Source organism: Triturus cristatus, chromosome 8, assembly GCF_964204655.1.
Source record: "Triturus cristatus chromosome 8, aTriCri1.1, whole genome shotgun sequence".
Classification (NCBI taxonomy): Eukaryota; Metazoa; Chordata; class Amphibia; order Caudata; family Salamandridae; genus Triturus; species Triturus cristatus.
In genome coordinates, this window is record NC_140591.1 from 1,198,859,972 (window position 1) to 1,198,880,230 (window position 20,259).

Here is a 20,259-nt window from a genome sequence, read left to right on the forward strand (position 1 = left end):
GTCTGTCTGCACACCAAGACCTCAGTTTAGGTCATCCATAACGCAAAGGTCTTTGCGGGGTCCTAGGAACTACACAACACTTCCACCCAATCACCGAGATAAGATGCCAATTCTGACTGAAAAGCATCTATCCGCAGAGCCCTGCAAAGATGCATGCAAAAAGGGATGCCGCTCTTCATTTGAGGTAGGCTTCAAATCCATGGTTAATGCCTCCTATCTCTTCAACCATTCTTGATCCCTGATGCTTAAAATCCTCTTGCCTATGCCGAAGATAGGACTGGCCAATCTGAACGTCCTGTCTAATTACTGGCCCATAACCAATGTACTGATCCCAGCAGGGTCCCTGAAAGGAAGGTCGAAAGTCAGCTTCCAGAGTATATTGGTGAAATTGTAACCCCATCATGCACATCAGCAATCTTGGCACAGTTTTACCAGGTTTGATGAAACTGACATTGTCATCATCAGAGAAGAGCTGCTACTATCGGCAGTAAAAATAAGAATTCACCCATATACACCTTGATGTCTCCGCAGCTTCTGACACCATGGACCGTGATATCCTGCCGAGTAGACTCGACTCCAAGAGAGGGATGAAATTGTGGTTCTGACCTGGACTGGATAATGTTCTATGTATCCAACTGCAGACAACAACTGTGAATTGCAACAACTGAATAATCATTACACAATGATTGTGTGGCGTTCCTGATTGCTCATCAAAATCTACTTGGATATTTGGCATAGATCCTGAAGAACACAGGCCTGCAAACCAGATCAACATTACAATCTGCTTGTACCACGTGTTGCCTGGGTTGAAAGAGAGCTTACTTTGCTCAAACACAGCCATAATTGAGATTCTGGTTGCTGGAACAAATCCAAATGCAACCGGCGCCCATCTGAGTGACCCTCAAATCTGGGGGTACCACGTCTTCAGCACTTAAATTTAACAATGCGCAAGTAATAATCAACTGTGATCTCTCCTTCGCTCCATAGGCCAACAGTGTGGTCATGGCTTTCATTTTCAAGTTTTCCCTACATAAGAGAATGCTACCAGACCACTGAGTACATCATCATCATCATCAAATAATCTTTATTCGGTTTCATATGATAAAACCATAAAAGCACAAATTGAGTGTAAATAAAACATTCCTCAGTAAACCATACCGATTAGGATGATGACTTAAGCCAGATGTAAAAAGCAAGGTACAAATGACACCAAAAACATAGGTCACCAGGACACCAGGTCTGATTAAGAAAATCGCTCAGGTTAACAACAAATGGTCTCGTCCGGTAAAGACAATTACTAAGTGGAAGGGTAAGCAAAGCATTAAAAAGTGCATAGTGCCATAAATGATATGTAAAAAGCAAGATAGTTAATCACAACTGGACCTAAGCCTGACAGCAGATTTTAAAAAGTTAAGCACATAAAATACTGTACTACCCCTAAGCATTTGTAGAAAAATAAAAGGGTGCGCTCTTGCTTAAAATTGACCTTTTTTAGAACTAAAAAGGACTTTCTTGGTTAGTCAAAAAAACAACAGAACAATAAGAAGTGAGGCTTGTCCAGTGGGGAGTTCCCTTCGCAGCCACAGGGTGACGGACTAGCCCTTGTGCTGCCCCCATGGGTGAGCGAGAAGAAGATGGAAGAGGTCAAACCGGAACCAGGTCAGTAAAAAACAGTCATATGAATTCACAAATCCTAATAAGCACGGTTCCACCATCCGTGTGGTTCTTAACATGATGAAACGACGTACGCTAGGCTTAAATAGCTCCTCGTCTTCCCTAGCTATTGCCTACTGTTTGATGAAGGCCACCTTAATGTCAACCAGGTCCTTCATGTTGCTCAATTCGGGGTTAGCAAAAAGATCTCCTTCCCCCAAATGTAACCGGCCTCCGTCTGAGTGACCCTCAAGTCTGGGAGTACCACGTCTTCAGCACTGAAATTAAGCAATGTGGAAGTAATATTCAACTGTGATCACTCCCTCGCTCCCTAGGCCAACAGTGTGGTCATGGCCTTCCTTTTCAAGCTTTCCCTACTTAAGAGGATGCTACCACTCTACCAAAATGACCACTGGGTAGAGATGACAAGAGCTCTAGTAATGCCGCCATTCGGATGCCTTTAACATCCCCTTCACCGGGCTCCCAGAGAAACTCACTGACAGACTGCAGAGATTTCAAAACCAGGCTGCTAGAATTTACCTGAACTTACAGGTGCACAGCCACACAAAGACCCTTGAAGGTACTCATAGGCTGGTGGGCTGACGATGAATGAATGAATCAAGTCAAAGATTCTCTGCACTTTACACAAGGTATCCTGAGGTAGAGGTCCAGGATTTCTGTAAAAAATCAGCTCCTCCTGACATGACTAACGATTTTCTTCGCTCAGCAACAATATATGTGATTACCTTAAAATCTTCTACTGAACCAAACATGGATGCAGGTCTTTGAGTTAACCCAGGGTTTATGGTAGAACTTAACTACACCCATTTCAGGAAATGTTTTCAAAGTAAATTCTTCTGTTTTATAAACAAAATCCACGCTCTTTGAGATACTGACTGATATAAGTTAGGCCTCCTCTATATGATTGAATTCTAATTGCCCCACAACCCATTGTGATACAACACACTACTCAGGCATGTTGCTCTGAACGTACCTAAAAGGCACATTGTTTTAAACTTTTACATAAACAAGTGAAAATAACAATAATAATCATCATCATCATGATAGTGATAATATTTTCATCTCTATATTTAAGGAATATGGATATATTGACATAATTCAGAAATGGCAGCTCTCTGATAAAACAAAGTAAGTGCAGAGGGAGATGGTCACTAGAGATACGGCTGTGCTGAAGAATAGTGTCTCACATGAATTCCAAGTTACTTGCATGTATGCTGCAGGCCCAAGTTGGTATCAAGTTATGAATCATTAGTGTTGTCCAAGGTTAGAAATACCCTTCCATGGTCAAATGTATAAACATTAATCAAAACCGTCATGCACATTGTGAAGACAGCATGCAGAATCTGTGGTAAATGTGGTGCTGCAACTGGTCCCGTAAATAGCGAGGACACTAAACATGCTGTGATGTGTAACCTATCAAAGAATTCTGACACCCGATTGAAAACCTCACAGATCACTAGCACAAACTTCTGAAAATGGTTGTCATGTGTCAAAAGTGGGACATCGGCCTCAGAATTCAACCTGCTGAATTTGAACTAGCTAGGTGAACTTTCAACATCAAAATAAAAGGACGTTCTACATATTAGAATATGGTGTAATCAGAGGACCTGGTGTTTAAGGCTCGGTCAGTGATGCCAGGTCAGAAGCAAAAACAGGTGATACAATCACCTAGGTTTTTAGCAAGACAGCCCAGTTTCCACAGCAGATGTAACTTGCCTCCACACACTGTGGTGGATTTAAAGAGGCCTCTGGGACTGCCCATCTCAATCAATCAATCAATCTGGGTTTGTAAAGCGCAGCTTCTGACCCACAAGGGTCTCACAGCGCTGGGGGAGGGGTAGGCTCCAGTGAGTGCTGTGGTCATCACAAAAGCCAGGTCTTGAGGTCCTTCCTGAAATGGAGCAGTGTAGGGACTTGCCGGAGGTAAAGGTCATTCCAGGCCTTGGCTGCGAAGTAGGAGAAGGACTTTCCTACCGTTCTGGTCTTAAAGATGCGTGGGATGGTGGCCAGAGAGAGGTCAGCTGATCGCTGGTGTCTCTTGGGTGCGTGGAAGGAGGAGGTTGTTTAGGTATGCTGGTCCGATGTTGTGGAGGCTCTTGTATGCATGAGTGAGGAGCTTGAAGGTTAATCTTCTTTCGAATCGATTGGGAGCCAGTGGATATCGCTGAGGTTTTATGTGATGTGGTTGTGACGGGGGATGTCTAGGATCAGTCTGGCTGTGGCGTTCTGGACGGTATGGGGTTTGTTTCTTGTTGATTCCGGCGTAGAGAGCGTTCCTGTAGTCCTGTCTGCTACTGAGGAGGGCATGCAGGACTGGTTTTCTGGATTCATCTGGGACCCATCTGAATGTTTTTCGGACTATGAGGAGGGTGTTGAAGCGGGCCGAGGATACGCGCTCATCTGGTGGTTCATTGTGAGCGAAGAGTCAAGTACGATGCTGAGGTTATGTGTGTGGTCCGTCGGGGTGGGGGTTTCCAAGGGCAGGCTCCACTAGGTGTCATCCCACGTGGAGGGGGTGAAGCCAAGGATGAGGACTTGTGTTTTCTCAGAGTTGAGTTTCAGGCAGCTCGTCTTCATCCGGTGGCAATGACTTTCCTCCCTTCTTTGAAGTTGTGTCAGGTGTTGTTGGGTTCTTTGGTGAGGAAGAGGATGAGCTGGGTATTGTTGGCATAGGAGATTATGTTGAGCCCGTGGTTTCTGACGATGGCTGCGAGGGAGACCATGTAGATGTTGAAGAGGGTGGGACTGAGGGAGGATCCCTGGGGCACTCCACATCTGGTCTCTGTTGGATCCGAGAGGTAGGGCGGGAGTCTGACTCGGAGAGTTCTGCCTGTGAGAAATGAGCATATCTCTGAAACAAGAGTTGGCCATGCCCCCTTGATTAATGAAGTCCCAACAAATCTTAGCCACAAATAATGATTACCTTTCAAATTAGCAGTCACAACGTACATGATGGACAACGGGGAAACTGCGGCCCTCATCCTCCTGGACCTCTCCGCAGCGTTCGACACTGTCTGCCACCGCACCCTGATACAGCGCCTGAACAACACCGGCATCCAGGAGAAGGCCCCGGAGTGGATCACCTCATTCCTCGCCGGAAGAACCCAGAGAGTCCGCTCCCCCCCGTTCCGGTCAGTGGCCACCAAAGTCATCTGCGGCGTTCCACAAGGGTCATCGCTCAGCCCCACCCTCTTCAACGTCTACATGAGCCCCCTCGCAACCATCGCACGTCAACACAACCTCAAGATCATCACTTACGCCGACGACACCCAGCTGATCCTCTCCCTCACCAGTGACCCGGACGCCGCCAGAGCCAGCCTACATGAAGGGATCAAAGACGTCGCCGAATGGATGAAGAACAGCCGCCTGAAACTGAACTCAGACAAGACGGAGGTCCTCATCCTGGGATCATCACCCTCCGCCTGGGATGACTCCTGGTGGCCCCCCGCCCTGGGAGCCACCCCCAAGCCAACGGACCACACGCGCAACCTAGGCTTCATCCTGGACTCCTCCCTCTCGATTGACCAGACAAGTCAACGCCGTCTCGTCTTCATGCTTCAACACCCTGCGCATGCTTCGAAAGATCTTCCGGTGGATCCCCACCGAGACCAGGAAGACGGTCACCCAGGCCCTCGTCACCAGTCGGCTGGACTACGGGAACGCCCTCTACGCCGGCACCGCCGCCAAACTCCAGAAGAAACTCCAACGGATCCAGAACGCCTCAGCACGACTCATCCTGGACAATCCCCCGACACAGCCACATCTCCGGACACCTGAGAGACCTGCACTGGCTCCCCGTCAACAAAAGAATCACGTTCCGACTCATCACCCACGCACACAAAGCCCTCCACGACCTGAGCCCAAAGTTCCTCAACAGCCGCCTGACCTTCCACAAGCCCACCCGCCAGCTCCGCTCCGCCAGCCTCGCTCTCGCCACCGTCCCCCGCATCCGCAGAGCCACCGCCGGAGGAAGATCCTTCTCCTACCTGGCAGCCAAGACATGGAACTCCCTCCCCATCCACCTCCGGACAACGCAAGACCATCTCGCCTTCAGGAAGCAACTCAAGACCTGGCTGTTCGAGCAGTAGCGTCCCCCCCCCCCCCCCCCCCCCCCAGCGCCTTGAGACCCTCCGGGTGAGCAGTGCGCTATACAAATGCCTGTGATTGATTGATTGATTGATTGACTGTGCGGCAGAACTTTTTTTTTTTTAAAACCATACCGAATAACTTTTGCTATTATCTCTGATGCAGCAGAAGATGAGGCCCAGTTATATGGTGCTTTTGGCTAACTGAAGAACAACATACATGCAGGCATAATTAACCAAGATAGTGTCTATCAATTATGGGCACAGAAGACTGGGAATGGGTAAAAATGCACTATTTTTCTTGATTAGATAACTAATAACACTGAATTGCTAGCAAAAAATGTAATTTTTATTATATGAAGAAGCTCACAGCAAGCCCTCTAACACTCTTTTGCATATTTTGGATTCACTAAATCTGTTTGTGGACTGCACTTATGAAAAAAGCAACTTCACAGATGAAGAGCACGCAATAGATTGATAAATAAGGGCCTCTAGTGGGTGCCAGGTGACAGCAGTTATGATTTGTTTTTGGATAAAGTAAAATTGGTAAAATTAGATAGAAAGGAGAAGTACCTTTCATTGACAATAGGTGCTAGACCTGACATCATTGGTGTGGCATTCCCTCAGACTTTTTGCCTTTCACCCCCCCCCCCCCCCCCTATTTATTAGGCCTCGGCTATAGCCAGCGCATGCGCTGTCACGAAGAGACACATTGTCCATGGTATTCATGTGTCATTCCTCTTCGTGTTTAGCTCTCCCCGAGAGCATGGGCTAATCACTACTATCCATCCACTACTCCCAATTTAGGATTCATTTTTGGAACTACTTTTTTTTTTCCTTTAACAGAATTTAACATGAGCGGTCGTATTTCACTTGCTCCAACCTCGTTTAGGTAAACAGGCCTATAAATCTTGTTCTTATCTTGTCATATTTGCTGTGCATTCAAAAACAAATGTCAGACACTGTTTTATGAGGGTGCCTCTTTATTTTTTTCTCTGACTTCAAAGTGAGAATGTACCGGAGTTGCTTGCCCGTCTCCCAACCCCCTCCCGCTCTGGTGCTTGAGCCATCCCCCCACTCCCTCCCTCATCGCTGCTTGCCCCCTCCTGTCAGGGCTGTATGGCTGCCTGAGTGCCGCACATCTTTAGTCAGGGGTCTCCCAGGTATGCAGCTGCCAGGGCACTGTGTTTCTAGAATGCAGGCTTCGAGATTCGTATTCTATTATTAGTGACTGGCCAGGAACCGTGCTTCTTCGGTTTTCGGCTGCACGGTGCACCATATTAATTGCGTCTCTGACCTACTGGAGCTTTACATTTAGAAAGTTGGCATTTTTCTGCCCAAACCAAATGTGACTTTCTGCCAGTGTAAGGGTCACATAACTGAGTGGCTCTCATGTGGTGTGTTGTGTACTCCTTCCAGATGTGAGTACAAAAGGGGCGTAGGTGTTGAGGGATTGGGTCTTTCTGACAGGATGGCTCGGGAGGAGTACCCTGTCTGCAGCACACATAAAGGATCCTGACACTGACACCAGGTTTGTCCGTGCCAAGACAGATTAGAGCCAAGCCCGAGGTAAGGGGAAGAATTGTCCAGAACCAATTTGGTAGTAGGCTATGGATTTCCCCCCACAGAGGCTATCACTATCATATGTAGAAACTTCAGAACCTCTCATCAGAACACTCCTGGACCTGTGGAAGATTCAGAAGAACGACTACCCTGCTACCTGGACCAGGAAAATTGGGCCAGATTCTCTTGAATGCCGCCTCCTCAGAAGTGACTCCATGGGTCTGTTGGCTGACCTATTGTTTGAGCTTTAGGTACGCAACAATCTTCTAAAGGCCTTCCTGGCAACTGCCCATCTGCCCAACGGGTCTTGCCTGAGCCCTACTGCTGACCTATGCTGAAGTGAGTCCTGATCCCCAAGTGGTGTTTCTCCAAGGTCCTGGACTCTTGGCTGGCATCAAAGTGTATACTCCTATTGCCCCCTAAACCAAGTTTAAGGTGAAAATACAGAAGTTCTAGACCGCAAGCAGGTTCAAGTCAGCAACGGTCACCGTTTCTCCCGCCGATGCAAAGTCCTGATGGGAACCTTCTCTTCATGCCAAACAGCAACTGCCCACATATCCCTTCCAATGCAAAGCTCTTTCACGCCAACAACAAACTCCTCGCATCTCCTGCCGACACAAAACTCCTGCTAAGGCTCCTCATGTGGACTCAGACTTTGAGAAGGTAAAATTTCACTGGTACAAACCTGGTCCATGTATAGACCCTCACTCCATTGTGGTCGGCCTAAACTTGTGACTTTGACCTGGTCCAGTGCGACCAGATACCGGGGAGTGGTGCTTTGTACCTTGTTGTGCTATTTTAACCTAAACTTTAAAAATTCATAACTACAGCTCTAGTTATTATTTTCTTGTTGATTTTGTCTTCTTTCATTTCTTAAAATTTTGACTTTTTTTCTTTAAATTAACTTTGTGCCAAGCTACCAGAGGGTTAATCACATGTATATTTAGGGCTCTCACACCCCTTAACTAACCCAATTAAAATTAAATAAACTGCACATAAATAAAAGATAGTACTTGTATAGATTTAGGAACATAAAGAACCTATTGCAATAACAATCTTGTGCTGATGATGAGTGCACTAGTCAAAAATAGGGGATGAATTTACCACCAATAAAGTTATTAGTGTCTTAGTAGACAGTAGGACTGAGAAGTAACATAGCAAAACAAACGTTTGGCAATGAGCAGCCTACTCTTAGGAAAAGATTTGTATTAGAAAGTGTGTCATGTCAGGTAGCGTTTGAGATTCTCAGTGGTAATGACAAATACTATATGAATAGTAAGAAACACCTGTCCTCTATGGCCCTGGCTTATATTTCCTGTTACATTCCCTATATGCATTTGTATTATTTTCATTACACTATAATTGACTAGCTAGTGAAGACACTATGCCATTGTGCTTACTTTCTGCCTGTATGTAACTAGTGGTTTAAGCACAACTCATTGAGTGGTATGCACAACTGTATTTGAGGTCACACAAAATGAAAACAACCAAATAAAGGCCTTGGTGTCAATTCTTAAATCTACTGGGAAGATTCCTGTCAACAGTGTTGTAGATATTCTCCACAGCAAAGTGCTGGGCATATGCTAGAATGGGGAATGGGGTGGTGCTGCTGAGCTTTTAGGCCAGAGCACCTAATATTCAGTCTCACAAAAGAGATGTTCAGCACACAAGGCTCACTACTTGTGGTGAAGACAACTTACTGGGAAGGGGGTGGTGGCGGAATTGCTGAGCAGCCAGAGGACGGTGAGGAAGAGGGTTTTTTGTGCAGATGAGGAGGGGGAGGACAAGCTACGCCTATGGAGAGGGTAAGTGAGGAAGAGTGTGGCATGTAAGGGAGTGAAAGAGATGCAAGTGGACCTATGGTAGGGATGGATGGTGGCAGAGAGGGTGCCAACCAAGTGAGTAATTGAAAAATGGAGAGTGGCCATTTACCAGAGTCACAATTACGAAGTCCAGGGCCTTTGTGGGACCATATGTTTACGGGAGTTTAGAGCAGCATCTTCTCTTAGTATAACACCAAAATAGCACAATTACATTATTCTGATGCCAAAGTGCACCTTGTCCTATGGCAGATGCACTGTAGCACAGACTGGACAATAGTGCTGTAGCCAGTACCCTCTGCTTGTCCTCGTTCATTTCAGAAAGCAAATGAACACAAAGCACAAGTGAGAGAGACTGGTCTGTTACAGTTGCATTTCAACAGAGTGACCAGAATCGTCACGGAGCTTACGTTTTCACTTTGCCCACTTTATCTTGGTTGCCCAAAATAGATTGTGCATTGCTGCCTCTGCTGGAAACCTCCTTCATCTCTGGGCCCCGAAATCGTTCCAAGAAGGAATCTGGTCTCTGATCTTCAAGATGCAAGCGCTTCGCAGCCCAACCTCTCAACGACGTGACAAACCGTGATAGCCTGTGCAAAAAACAAGGACAGGCGGGCATGAATCGACGGATAAATCTCATTGGCTGATTTTGACCATGACCTGCTCCTAATTTTAAACTCACAGTGCGTTATATTTATTTTGATTTTCTATATATAGTTTTATTAACTTTCAGAAATCACAAAAATAAACATGACATATCATTTGGGAATGCAATAGTTCATACAGTTCATCCAAACTCCTCAAAGTCGCCTACTCAGATCCCACGTCCTACAAATTTTCCTATGTCTGTAAATTGCCGCTTGCTGTTTGTATACCATAGCTCATCAATCTTTTCCAGTATCGTTAACGGAATTAGTCTAGAGCGTTCAGGAGGGTCAATTTCTGGTGTATCTGTAATGAGCATCAACATCTCCACCCATTACATAAAACCATCTGCCACCTTCTTGTCCATACGTGTGGTTTTTATATGGATCTCCTCCACCACTGCCCATTCTAACAAGTCTTTTTTCCAGGTAGCATAGGTAGGTGGTTAATCACTTTTCCAATTCATTGCTATTCTATGTTTCGCCAGCGCAGCACCCAATGACAGGAATTTTCTTTTCATTTTATTTGTTTTCCGCACAGGGGATATACTAAACAAGCAACGCTTAATTTTTTTTATTGACATGTTTTTATTAGGGTTTTGCATACATTTCATCACATTGACCATTCTGAGGTATAAGCGTTAATCATTTCACTACAACATCATGGACCTGTGCGGAACTACAGGAAGTGGGTACTGTGGTCCCTTAGCTGCTGTAATCGTCTGTGGTGGCCCGATAGACGTGCCTCCCTTAGGTCTGTCCTGTCTGGTCCCTGTGCCTATCATCACGTTAGTGCCCATACCTTCCGTCACTATCGGAGTCTGTGCTGCCTCCCCAACTTGGTCGATGCAGCAAACCCTTCTTTCCCAGTGTCACTGGTATGTCATGTAGCTAGGACTACGGCGTGTAACCCGCCAACCGGGGTGACTGCCGCCTGCGGGGCAGCTTGGGGAGGGCCCTAGGGAGGGGGCTGGGCCTCGAAACTGGGAAAAATAGGGGGGGGGGAAAGGAGGCCGGGAGCGAAGCATGGGAGGAGGGGACGGATGCAGGAATGGCAAAGGAGAAGTTTCCGTGGTAATGTGTGTGCGGACTGACGGTAAGTACATGTGGTGTGCCCTGGGGCTCGCCCGGGGGAGGGGGGGGCAGAGGGGCCAATTGTTCGTCCCGAAGCAGGGGGCTGGGTTCATGTGCGCCCATGTATCCAGGAGTGTTACCTGCCTAATGAGCTGTTCGCGTCCTCTGCTGGTCCGGGGCGGTCAGGGGAGGCCGGCGAGGCGTGGGGGGCGGACTGTGTCGCGTCCGGGTCCTCTCCCGTCGCGTACGTTTGCTTAAAGAGGATGAGGAGCTGTGCCCACTCCATTGATATCGGGTGTTTGCGGGCGCCTCTCGCCTCCTCCTCCCTCAGTAGCTCTTCCTCTGCTGCGCCCCATTTGAGCACCGCGCCCGCCCATGCCGGTCCGGACGGCCCCTCTGGGGCCCTCCAGTGCATCGCAATGCTCCTCTTCGCGAGGAGAACGGCCAAGGAAGTGAACTTCCATTGCACCTTCGCGATTTTCCCCCTCGGGGCGATTCCCAGCGCACACTCCTCCCAGGTGAAGGCGGTCTGGATTTCGGTTGTAGCTCGAACGGCGTGGTATACCCCTCTCCAGAAACGTTGTATGGATGGGCAGGTCCAAAACATATGTTTGAAATCGGCGTCTACGAGGTGGCAGCGGGGGCATTCGAATTGTGTATCGGGGTAAAACCGGCGGAGTTTGTCCGGGGTAAGATAAGCCCGGTGTAAGATATTGAATTGGATATTTTTGAATCGTGCGTTCCTGGACACCTTTTTGGGGGACTCTAGGGCTTTACGCCATTCTGCATCATTGAATACTCGGCCCGCGTCGTCCTCCCACGTTTCCCGGAGTTTGTCCAGGGGGACGTCCGCCAGCTCCCGGATCGCTTTATACAGCCAGGTGATGAGGTGACTGCCTGCTCCCATACGCAGCACTGTGTGTAACACCGGATGCGTCGGGGGTTCCCCGTCGCGCGAGTTCCAGAAGCGGCCGCTACTTGCTAATATTTGCCTGTGTCTTAAAAACTGTCCCTGGGGGAGGTCGTGCCACTCTACCAACTGTGCGTATGTCCTCAGTTGCCCCTCTTGGAACAACGCCTCCAACTCTGTGACACCGTGGTCCGTCCACACCTGGAGGGCCCTCGCGGTGTAGTACCCGCTCCGCTGGGGGAAACCCACGAGGGGGAGCAGGGGGGAATACAGTGGCTGGCCCTTTGACATGCGGTGAATCCTCATCATGCATCTGCGGGCTATCACGACCTGAAGCGGGTGTGTGCGCGTCGGCTTGGAGCCCGGCAAGAGCATACGTCGGATCGCAGGAAGAGGCAGTCTGCCTCCCTCTGTGATCGTTTCCCCCACGTGCCGTTCCGCCGTCCAGTGTGACAGCCATTGGAGCTGTGCCGCGAGGAAGTATGATTCGAAGGACGGCGCTCCCAAACCTCCGGCTGTGGTGGGTAGGTACAACGTACGCAATGCTACTCGGTGCCGGCCGCCTCCCCATATCAAGGCCGCTAGTAGCGTGTCTAGTTCCCGAAAGAAGGAGCGCGGCGGGATGATAGGGAGGTTTGTAAAGTAGTAGAGCATTCTCGGGACCATGATCATCTTTGCGATGGCGACGCCCCTATAGGCGCCAAGGGTAGCGCCTTCCAGAACCCCACCGCCGATCGCAGGCTGGTCAGCGCTCTGCGGTGGTTTCCTTCAAAGAGGTCTCCGGGGGAGTGGTATAGATGCACCCCCAAATATCTGGGGGCTGTCCCATCCCACCTCAACCTCTGAGCGCCCAGCGTTATCTCCAGGGGCCCTGTATGAGCACCCAGAGGGAAGATGGATGATTTCTCCCAGTTGACCCTGAGTCCCGAGGTTTCCTCGTACGCCTGCAGTGTCGTCCATATGGACGTGAGGTCGGCCGATACATCACGGACATATATCAGAAGATCGTCCGCGTATAACGACACGCAATGTGTGACGTCCGCTATGGGAATCCCCCATGCCTCCCCCTCCCGTCGCAGCCTTATGGCCAGAGGCTCCATCGCCAGGGCAAAGAGGAGAGGAGAGAGGGGGCATCCCTGCCTGGTCCCACGGGTCACGGAGAATGGAGCCGATATGAGTTTGCCAAGTCTCACTCTGGAGGTGAGGCCCCCGTATAGTAGCTGGGTATAGGCCAGCAGTGTGGGCCCGATACCCACTCGCTGCAGGACCTCGAATAGGTAAGGCCATAGAAGGGTATCAAACGCCTTCTCCAGGTCCAGGACCAGACACGCCTCTTCATATATGGAGACCAGTCGCGGCGCCAACAGTGTCGCGAACGTGTGATAATACTCAATCGTGAATCCGTCCGTGCCTGGCGCCTTTCCGCGCGCTAGAGCCTTAATCGCTTGTTTCACGTCAACCGGTTTAAGTTTTTTGTCGAGTTCCTTCTCGATTGTGGGGGAAAGCTTGGGCAGGGGCAACCCGCCTAGGAAACCGACAAGGTCTCCCGAGGGCCTGGCCCTCGGGGACCGGTATAAGGTTGCGTAGTACCCGTGGAAGATGTGCAGAATATCAGTCTGCGAACATTTGAGCTGCCCGTCCGGGGCTAGGAGCTCCGTGATAGGGCACGGTGCTGTGTCTTGCTTGGCGAGCCAAGCCAGGAGGGATCCCGCCCTATTCCCCTCCCTGTGTGTCCGTACCACGTATGCCCGAAAGTTGTATTTACGCAGGTCTCGCAACGCTGTCGCATGGGTGGATTTGGCCGCCGATAGTTGTGCCGTCGTGGCGTCTCCCCGATCTACCCTCTTCGAGAGTTCCGCGAGCTGGGTCTCCGCCCCCTGCAAGGCTCTGTCGAGCACTCTCCTGACCCCAACTACTTGTTGAATGCAGTGGCCTCTGGCACTCGCCTTGAACGCATCCCACTCCAACGAGCGCGTGGAAGCCTTATTGTCGTTCTGTCGAAAATGGCCCTGCATATACTCCTCAAGGGTTTGGCGGAATACCGGGTCCGTGAGGCAATCCCGGGGCATCCTCCACGTTGGGATCGGGGGGTGGGGGGGTCTCCATCGGAGGACCGCAGTGTGCGCGTCATGGTCCGACACTATTCTGCCTAGATAGTCCGAGTCTTGTACCACGGGTAGGAGCGACACGGAGCACAGGAATCTGTCTAGGCGGACCCTCAGATCATGTGGGATTGAATGAAAGGAGTAGAGCTTCGTGGTGGGGTGGCGAGTTCTCCAGATGTCCGCTAGTCCCCATCTGTCCGCCCAACTGCGGAGGTCTGCGGCCTGCTTGTATGCTGATGAGTGGGCCTGCGGGGGGTGTGAGCTGTCCAGGTGTGGGTCCAGGGTGCAGTTGTAATCCCCCCCCAAGAGCCAGGGGACCGACGTGTGATGTGCCAATGTGTGTGTGAGTTTGCCCCAGTAGCCCTCCTGCTCTGTGTTGGGGGCGTATATACTCCCTATCAGTAGTTGTTGGCCCTCTAGCAGTCCCGTCAGTATTGCATAACGGCCCTCCCTGTCTATGAGTCTGCTTTGCTCTTGAAATGGCACCCCCGGTCTGATCCATACTAGCGCGCCCCTGGCAAATGCGGAGTAGGTCGTGGCGCATATTATGCCTCGCCTCTTTCTCTGTAGCCGGTCCGCCTCCCCTGCCGTCAGATGCGTCTCTTGTAAGAGTGCTACCTGGGCCTTCTGTCTCTTGATGTAGGCATAAATGGAGTACCGCTTGCTGGCGGTATGCATTCCCCGGACATTTAGTGTCAGGAATTTCATATCCGTGTTAGGAGAGGTGTGAGACATGTTGGGAGAAGTCATGTGTATACGTCCTTATTGTATTGTGGACCCCACAAGCGCCGCTCCCGGCCCCTCGCCCACCACCTACCGTCCGTCTGTGTACTGCATCGTCCATGAAGGTCTCCCTGCCCGCTCCGGGAATGGTGAGAAGGGAACACATAGGGTAGGGGGGTGAACTGCAACAACTGCGGGAAGCAGTCCCAATACTGGGGGCGCATGCGCCCAAACTGATTGTCATGGTACAACTTTAGTTCGTAACTGTGGGGGTGGTGGTTCTGGTGGCTGCCGACTCCCGCTCTGGCGGTTGCCCGTGTATTGTTGATGTCCATACTTGTCCTGCCCGGCGTCGGGCTCATTGGTTATTCTGCTCCTTGCGACCTGGAGGGCCGCACGTGTCCGTTTTCCCGCTGAGCCGGTCCGTGGGCATCGTGTCAAATGAGTGTGTCTGCGGTCTGAGGGGTCACCACGGGGGGCGTCATCGAGCCCTCCCGCGACCTAGGCGTAGCACTCCTTTCGTCGTCCGAGGTGAAGATGTGTGGGCCACGTTCCGTGTCTGATCCTCTGTCCTGGGGACTCAGAGTGGCCACCGCCTGGAGAGCCCTCCGACGCTCCGCGATGATCTGAGCGAGGTCCGGGGAGCTGGCGGTGGTAGTGCCGGTCCGCACACTAATCGGCGTGGAGGAGGCCCTCCGGGGACGGCGACCCAGGCGCCCGGGTGTCTTTTTTGGGCGAGGGCTGGGGTCATCCCCGGGGTGCTGCGTGCGCTGTTCCGCCCATGTCGCCGCTTCTCCTGGGTCCGTAAAGAAGTGCGTCTCGCCTTCATAGATTATCTTGAGGCGGGCCGGGAAAAAAAGCGCATATTGAATGTTTTTCAGGCGCAAGGCGCGTTTCACTGCCATGAAGGTGGCCCGTTGCTGCTGGACCGCGCAGGAGTAGTCCGGGAACAGCATGACTTGCTTGTCCTCCAGTTGCAGCCGCCCCTGTTGTCTGGCTGCTCGTAGGATAGTGTCTCGGTCCTGATAATGGAGGAGCTTGAGCAAGAAAGGGCGAGGAGGCATGCCCGGCTGTGGTCTTCGAGCCGGCACCCTGTGGGCTCTCTCCACGGAGAAGAAAGCGGTGAGGGCGTCTGCTGGCGTGAAGGTGGCTATCCAGTCCGTGATGTATTTGATCGGGTTAGGTCCTTCGATTCCTTCCGGCAGATTCATGATTCGGATATTGCTCCGCCTGGAGCGCCCTTCTAGGTCGTCCGTCTTATTCTCCAGCGCCTTTATCCGCGTTAGGAGGTCCTGTATCGCGTTGCCATGCTTTTGTACTTGTGGTTCCAGCGTTTGTATAGTGTGCGCGCTGTGCGCGACTTTGTCCGGCAGTTTTCTGTGGTCGTCACGAAGGAGGCCCAGGTCAGACGCCAACTCGCCGAATCTCCCTTCCATTGCCACTCGAGATTGTTCTATGGCCGCCAGGACCTGGTCCAGCTTCCTAGGCGTGGGGTCGTCCGTGACGGGCGGAGCGTCCCGGGGGGGTCCCACCCACGCCGACAAGGTCATTCTGGACTGGTGTGAGGCCGGCTGTCCCCCCGCCGTTTTTTGATGACCCATTGTGGGAGTGGGACTCTCCCCTTGTTGGTAGACGCGTCCGCCCGCCGGCGTCCACACTCAGGCCGGCCCTGCAGGCCCACTCGCGCCTCTGACGGGTCACTTCAGGGAGCGGTCACCTCCGGGCCGTGTCCCGCCGTCCCACCTCTCCCGGTCCTCAACTCGGCGGTGTATCTGGTTCAAATGACGTCGGCGGCCCCCCAGCGTCCGCGGGCCTGTCCCGCCCGCCGTATGTGCGGCGGTGGGTGTTCCGTTATACCTGGTCCTCAGGAGGTGAGACCAAGTCCGTCCCCTCAAACCACCGAGGTTATCTCGTGAAGCTTCCTACACCTGGCGGGTCGCTCTCAGCCTGTCCGGTCTCGTTGCGGCCGCATCGCAGGACCCCCACTCTCCTTGCACCCCCCGTCCGGGCGGCCCCCCAGGCTCGATGGAGTGCGCACGTCAGGGCTCCCTCCGCCAAGCGGTCCTCGTCTCTCCACCGGTCCTTCCTCCGGCCCAGCCAAGCGTTCACGCGCGGCCGGGGCTCACCTCGCTCCTCCCTCGGAGGCCCCGCCGTCAGCTCTGCGTGTCCTCTGCCGCATGGCCACCGGCGTCTGCTAGGGCTGTGGTCGAGTGTGGTGGTCTGCTCCCCCCACCTCTGCTGGCCGATCCGCTGTCCAACTCCCCTCGGAAATGTGGGAAGGGGGGGGTCCCCGGGGAACACCACGCAGCGCACGCCCGGTTAGGGTGCTGTTACCTTGGCGGGAGTGCAGTCCGGTATCTTCCGTCTGCCGCAGAGTCCCGGGGGGAGGGGATCAGCGTTCTCCCGCCCTTCCGTCCTCGCTGCTGTTGGGGCTCTCAGATCACCCCCTCGGGGCCCGCCTCAGTTCCGCTGACTCAGGGCGCCGACACAGACGGCCGCGATCGCCTGCAGGGTCGGCCACGTCTCTCGTATCTCCGTGGCTCCTCAGACTCGCGGCCGCTCCTTCCGGGCCGAACGCCCGACCGCCATTTTGTTCGTGGTCTGCTAGCGGCCGCTCGGAGCCCTCATCACCTCCGCAGCCTCTGTCTCGGCGGATCGGAGCCAGCCGGGACTGTCACCGCTTGTGTGGAGCTCGGCCCGATACTTTCTCGGGTCCGTGAAGGCCCAGGGCAGGTAGGATTATCTTCTGGTACGGGCCGCCGAGCAGGAGCCTCAGGGAGAGGAGTCCGCCATCTTGGCTGGCTCGGCCACGCCCCCCAACAAGCAACGCTTCATAGTGTTCTTAGTTAAATTACCAACAACTGTTCTGAGTGTAGTCAATGCTCTATCCCAAAAATCTGATATGTGTGGGCCTAGTCCATATAATGTGGGTAAAGTCAATCCTTTGCTCTCCACATTTGCCACAGCAAGCATTGGTACCCGAATGTATTTTGCTAATTCAAAGGCATAATGTAAGTTCTGTGCACAAAATGAAATTGTGTCAACTTAAAACGGGCATTTGTGGATATTTGTCTGACTAGTTTGCAAGGTATCAGCCACTTTCAATCATGATTTGTTCTGGTCCTGACTCCACCCATCTCTTCTTTACACATGCCCCACTTCCACTTTTCTGGCCAACATTAATGCTTTATACAAATTAGTGCTAAACTTGCTCCCCCAGCCAGGTTGTGAAGAAGAGAGCAGGAAGCAAGGAGGTATTGCACAGGGGTTTATTGGGAAATCACAGCAAAGAGCCAATGACCAGTCCACTCTCTCCGCAACCCCCTCAGCACCTGCCAGTAAAGAGGAAGCACGTTTGTCTGGAGAACGGACCAAGCAATCACAGTACATCATCTTCCCCTTTTACAAAATAACAAAGCAAATTCAGAGAATAAGCATTAATGAACATAAAAATCTTTAAAATGTGTTGGCATTGAAACATTTCTGGAAAATCTAGTAATAACAGGTTATTCAACAGTACCATTGAAAATAAGACATGGTGATATCAAAGCATTTTCAACGCTATCTGCCTGGCTAACATTCGGAATAGCTGATGAAACAGATGGTGTGTTAGACAATAACCGTAGTGTATTAAGTGGTTTGTACCATGAACTATCAAGCCATGAATTCCAGACACTTAATCCTTTACAACCTGACTTAGCTGCCAACATTTTCTTTGCCTGTTCTGGTGAAAGTTTCACTAAACATCTCCTGCACCACCAACCCTGAACAGAGATCAAAGTACAGCCCATAGACAATTACACAATTCATGTGGGCTCAATTAATTTTGACTCCCCTTTCTTGACCTTGGTGGGTTTTTTTTATAAGCACCCAATCACTAATGAATAAATCAAACCTCCTACCATGATGTTTCTTGTCAAAATTAACTTTGATATCAGCCTGTCTATTTTGTACATTAACAGTAATCTGATTTTTTGACTCTTGTATACCATTAGAGACACCTTTGTTGAGATTCCTTATCCAATCAGGACAAACCTTCGACTTGGGGAATCTCCTGTGTAAAACTGTAAAAGGGGACACGTTAGTGGTGCTATGTGGTGTGTTCAGATGTGCCAAAACTTTCCTTCTAAAAAAAATGGGTACATCCTTTCCACTAATCCATTCAGAGTGGGAGAATACAATACAACGTGAAGGTGTTGAATTTGATGAGAATCAATAAATGTTCTCATTTACATTGAAGTAATACGTGTACCATTATCAGTTACAATCTCCTCTGGTGCCCCTTCAATTTCAAAAACTTTCGTTCAAAACGTATGACAGATTCTGCAGTGGGTACGCGAGTAAAATCAAAATTGGCCTACTTTGAAAAATAATCCACTGGGAGTAACATATCTTTTGTCTGCAAGTAGTAGGTCAAACAGACCAGAAAAATCCACTGCTACTGTACATCATGCATCCTCATGCAAAGGTACATGGTGTAAATGTGTCTTAATGTTGTCGTCTGCTTATCTAAAACCAAAGAGGTGCTGCAATTATCAATACATTTTTTCAGCTCAGATTCAATGGAAGGCCACCAATATACCTGCTTGAGGTTTTGGCATGTGGCATTAGTACCCAAATTACCCAAATGTGCTTCCCTCATCACCACTTCTCTAATGGAGAAACAAAAATATAATGATGTAACAGGACACCCATATCAATCGAAAGTTCGCTTGCAACTTGGAAAAAAGGTTTCAGGGCTACACTCATTCTTTTGGCCACCTTTTCTTCATAAAATTACAAATGTTTTGAAACACAACATTATCTTTAGATACTTTTAACCAACACACAGATGTGATTACCCCTTGGTCATCCAACAAATCATCTACAAGAGCTGCAACACATTCCACATCATTATGCACAATTTCTGATTCATTATCAACCGACATTTTGGATAGACAATCAGCTCTCAAATTCTTTACAGCGTGTATATATTTTACTGTAAAATTGTACTCCTGAAGGCTTGACAACCACTTGATTAATCTCAATGAAGCCTTTTTCCGTACCATTACCATTCAACATGTAGAGTAAGGGATTATGGTCAGTGAACAGATCAAGGTGTGTGCCCCGTAGAAAACTTTTTAATCTTTCTACTGCCCGGCAACAAGCCTGTGTCTCATGTTCAATAGTACTGAAACTATTTCCTGACTTTTTCAAAGTGGTTGAAGCAAAAGCAATTGTGTTTCTGACATTTGGGATAGAACAGCTCTTAATCCCACTCGGCTTGCATCCACGGTTACTGAACATGTCCTACCTCCCACAAATGGCGCTAGGCAGGTGCTGAAACTATAAGATGCTTAACTTTTCAGAAGAGCTTCATTGACATCATCCGACCAAATATACTTTTTGTCATTCCAAAGTAATATTCACTCAGTCCCAGAAAAGAGCAAAAAGTATATTTAGCTCTTAGAGCATCTGCATTCTGAATAGCTTGAATTAATGAGCAATTGGGACTGATTCCTTCAGGACTGATAGTAATTTTGTGAGACAAAAATGTATACTTGTCATACCTCAAGGTGATGGTATACTTCTTGAAAATCATTAACACTTTCTCCAAAATCAAACTGCTTTCCTGGACATTTGTAGCAAAAATCAAGACATCGTCCTGAAATACCTATACAC

General features: G+C 50.1%; 1 protein-coding gene across 1 annotated transcript in view; it reads right to left on the reverse strand.

Moving 5' to 3' along the window:
• The window catches only part of CNGA3 (cyclic nucleotide gated channel subunit alpha 3), a 286,141-nt gene that overhangs the window by 77,522 nt on the left and 188,360 nt on the right, over positions 1-20,259 (reverse strand). The window contains exon 4 of the mRNA XM_085620531.1: positions 9,553-9,732. Coding sequence (XP_085476657.1) covers positions 9,553-9,732 — 180 coding nt within the window. The remainder of the gene's footprint in view (positions 1-9,552; positions 9,733-20,259) is intronic.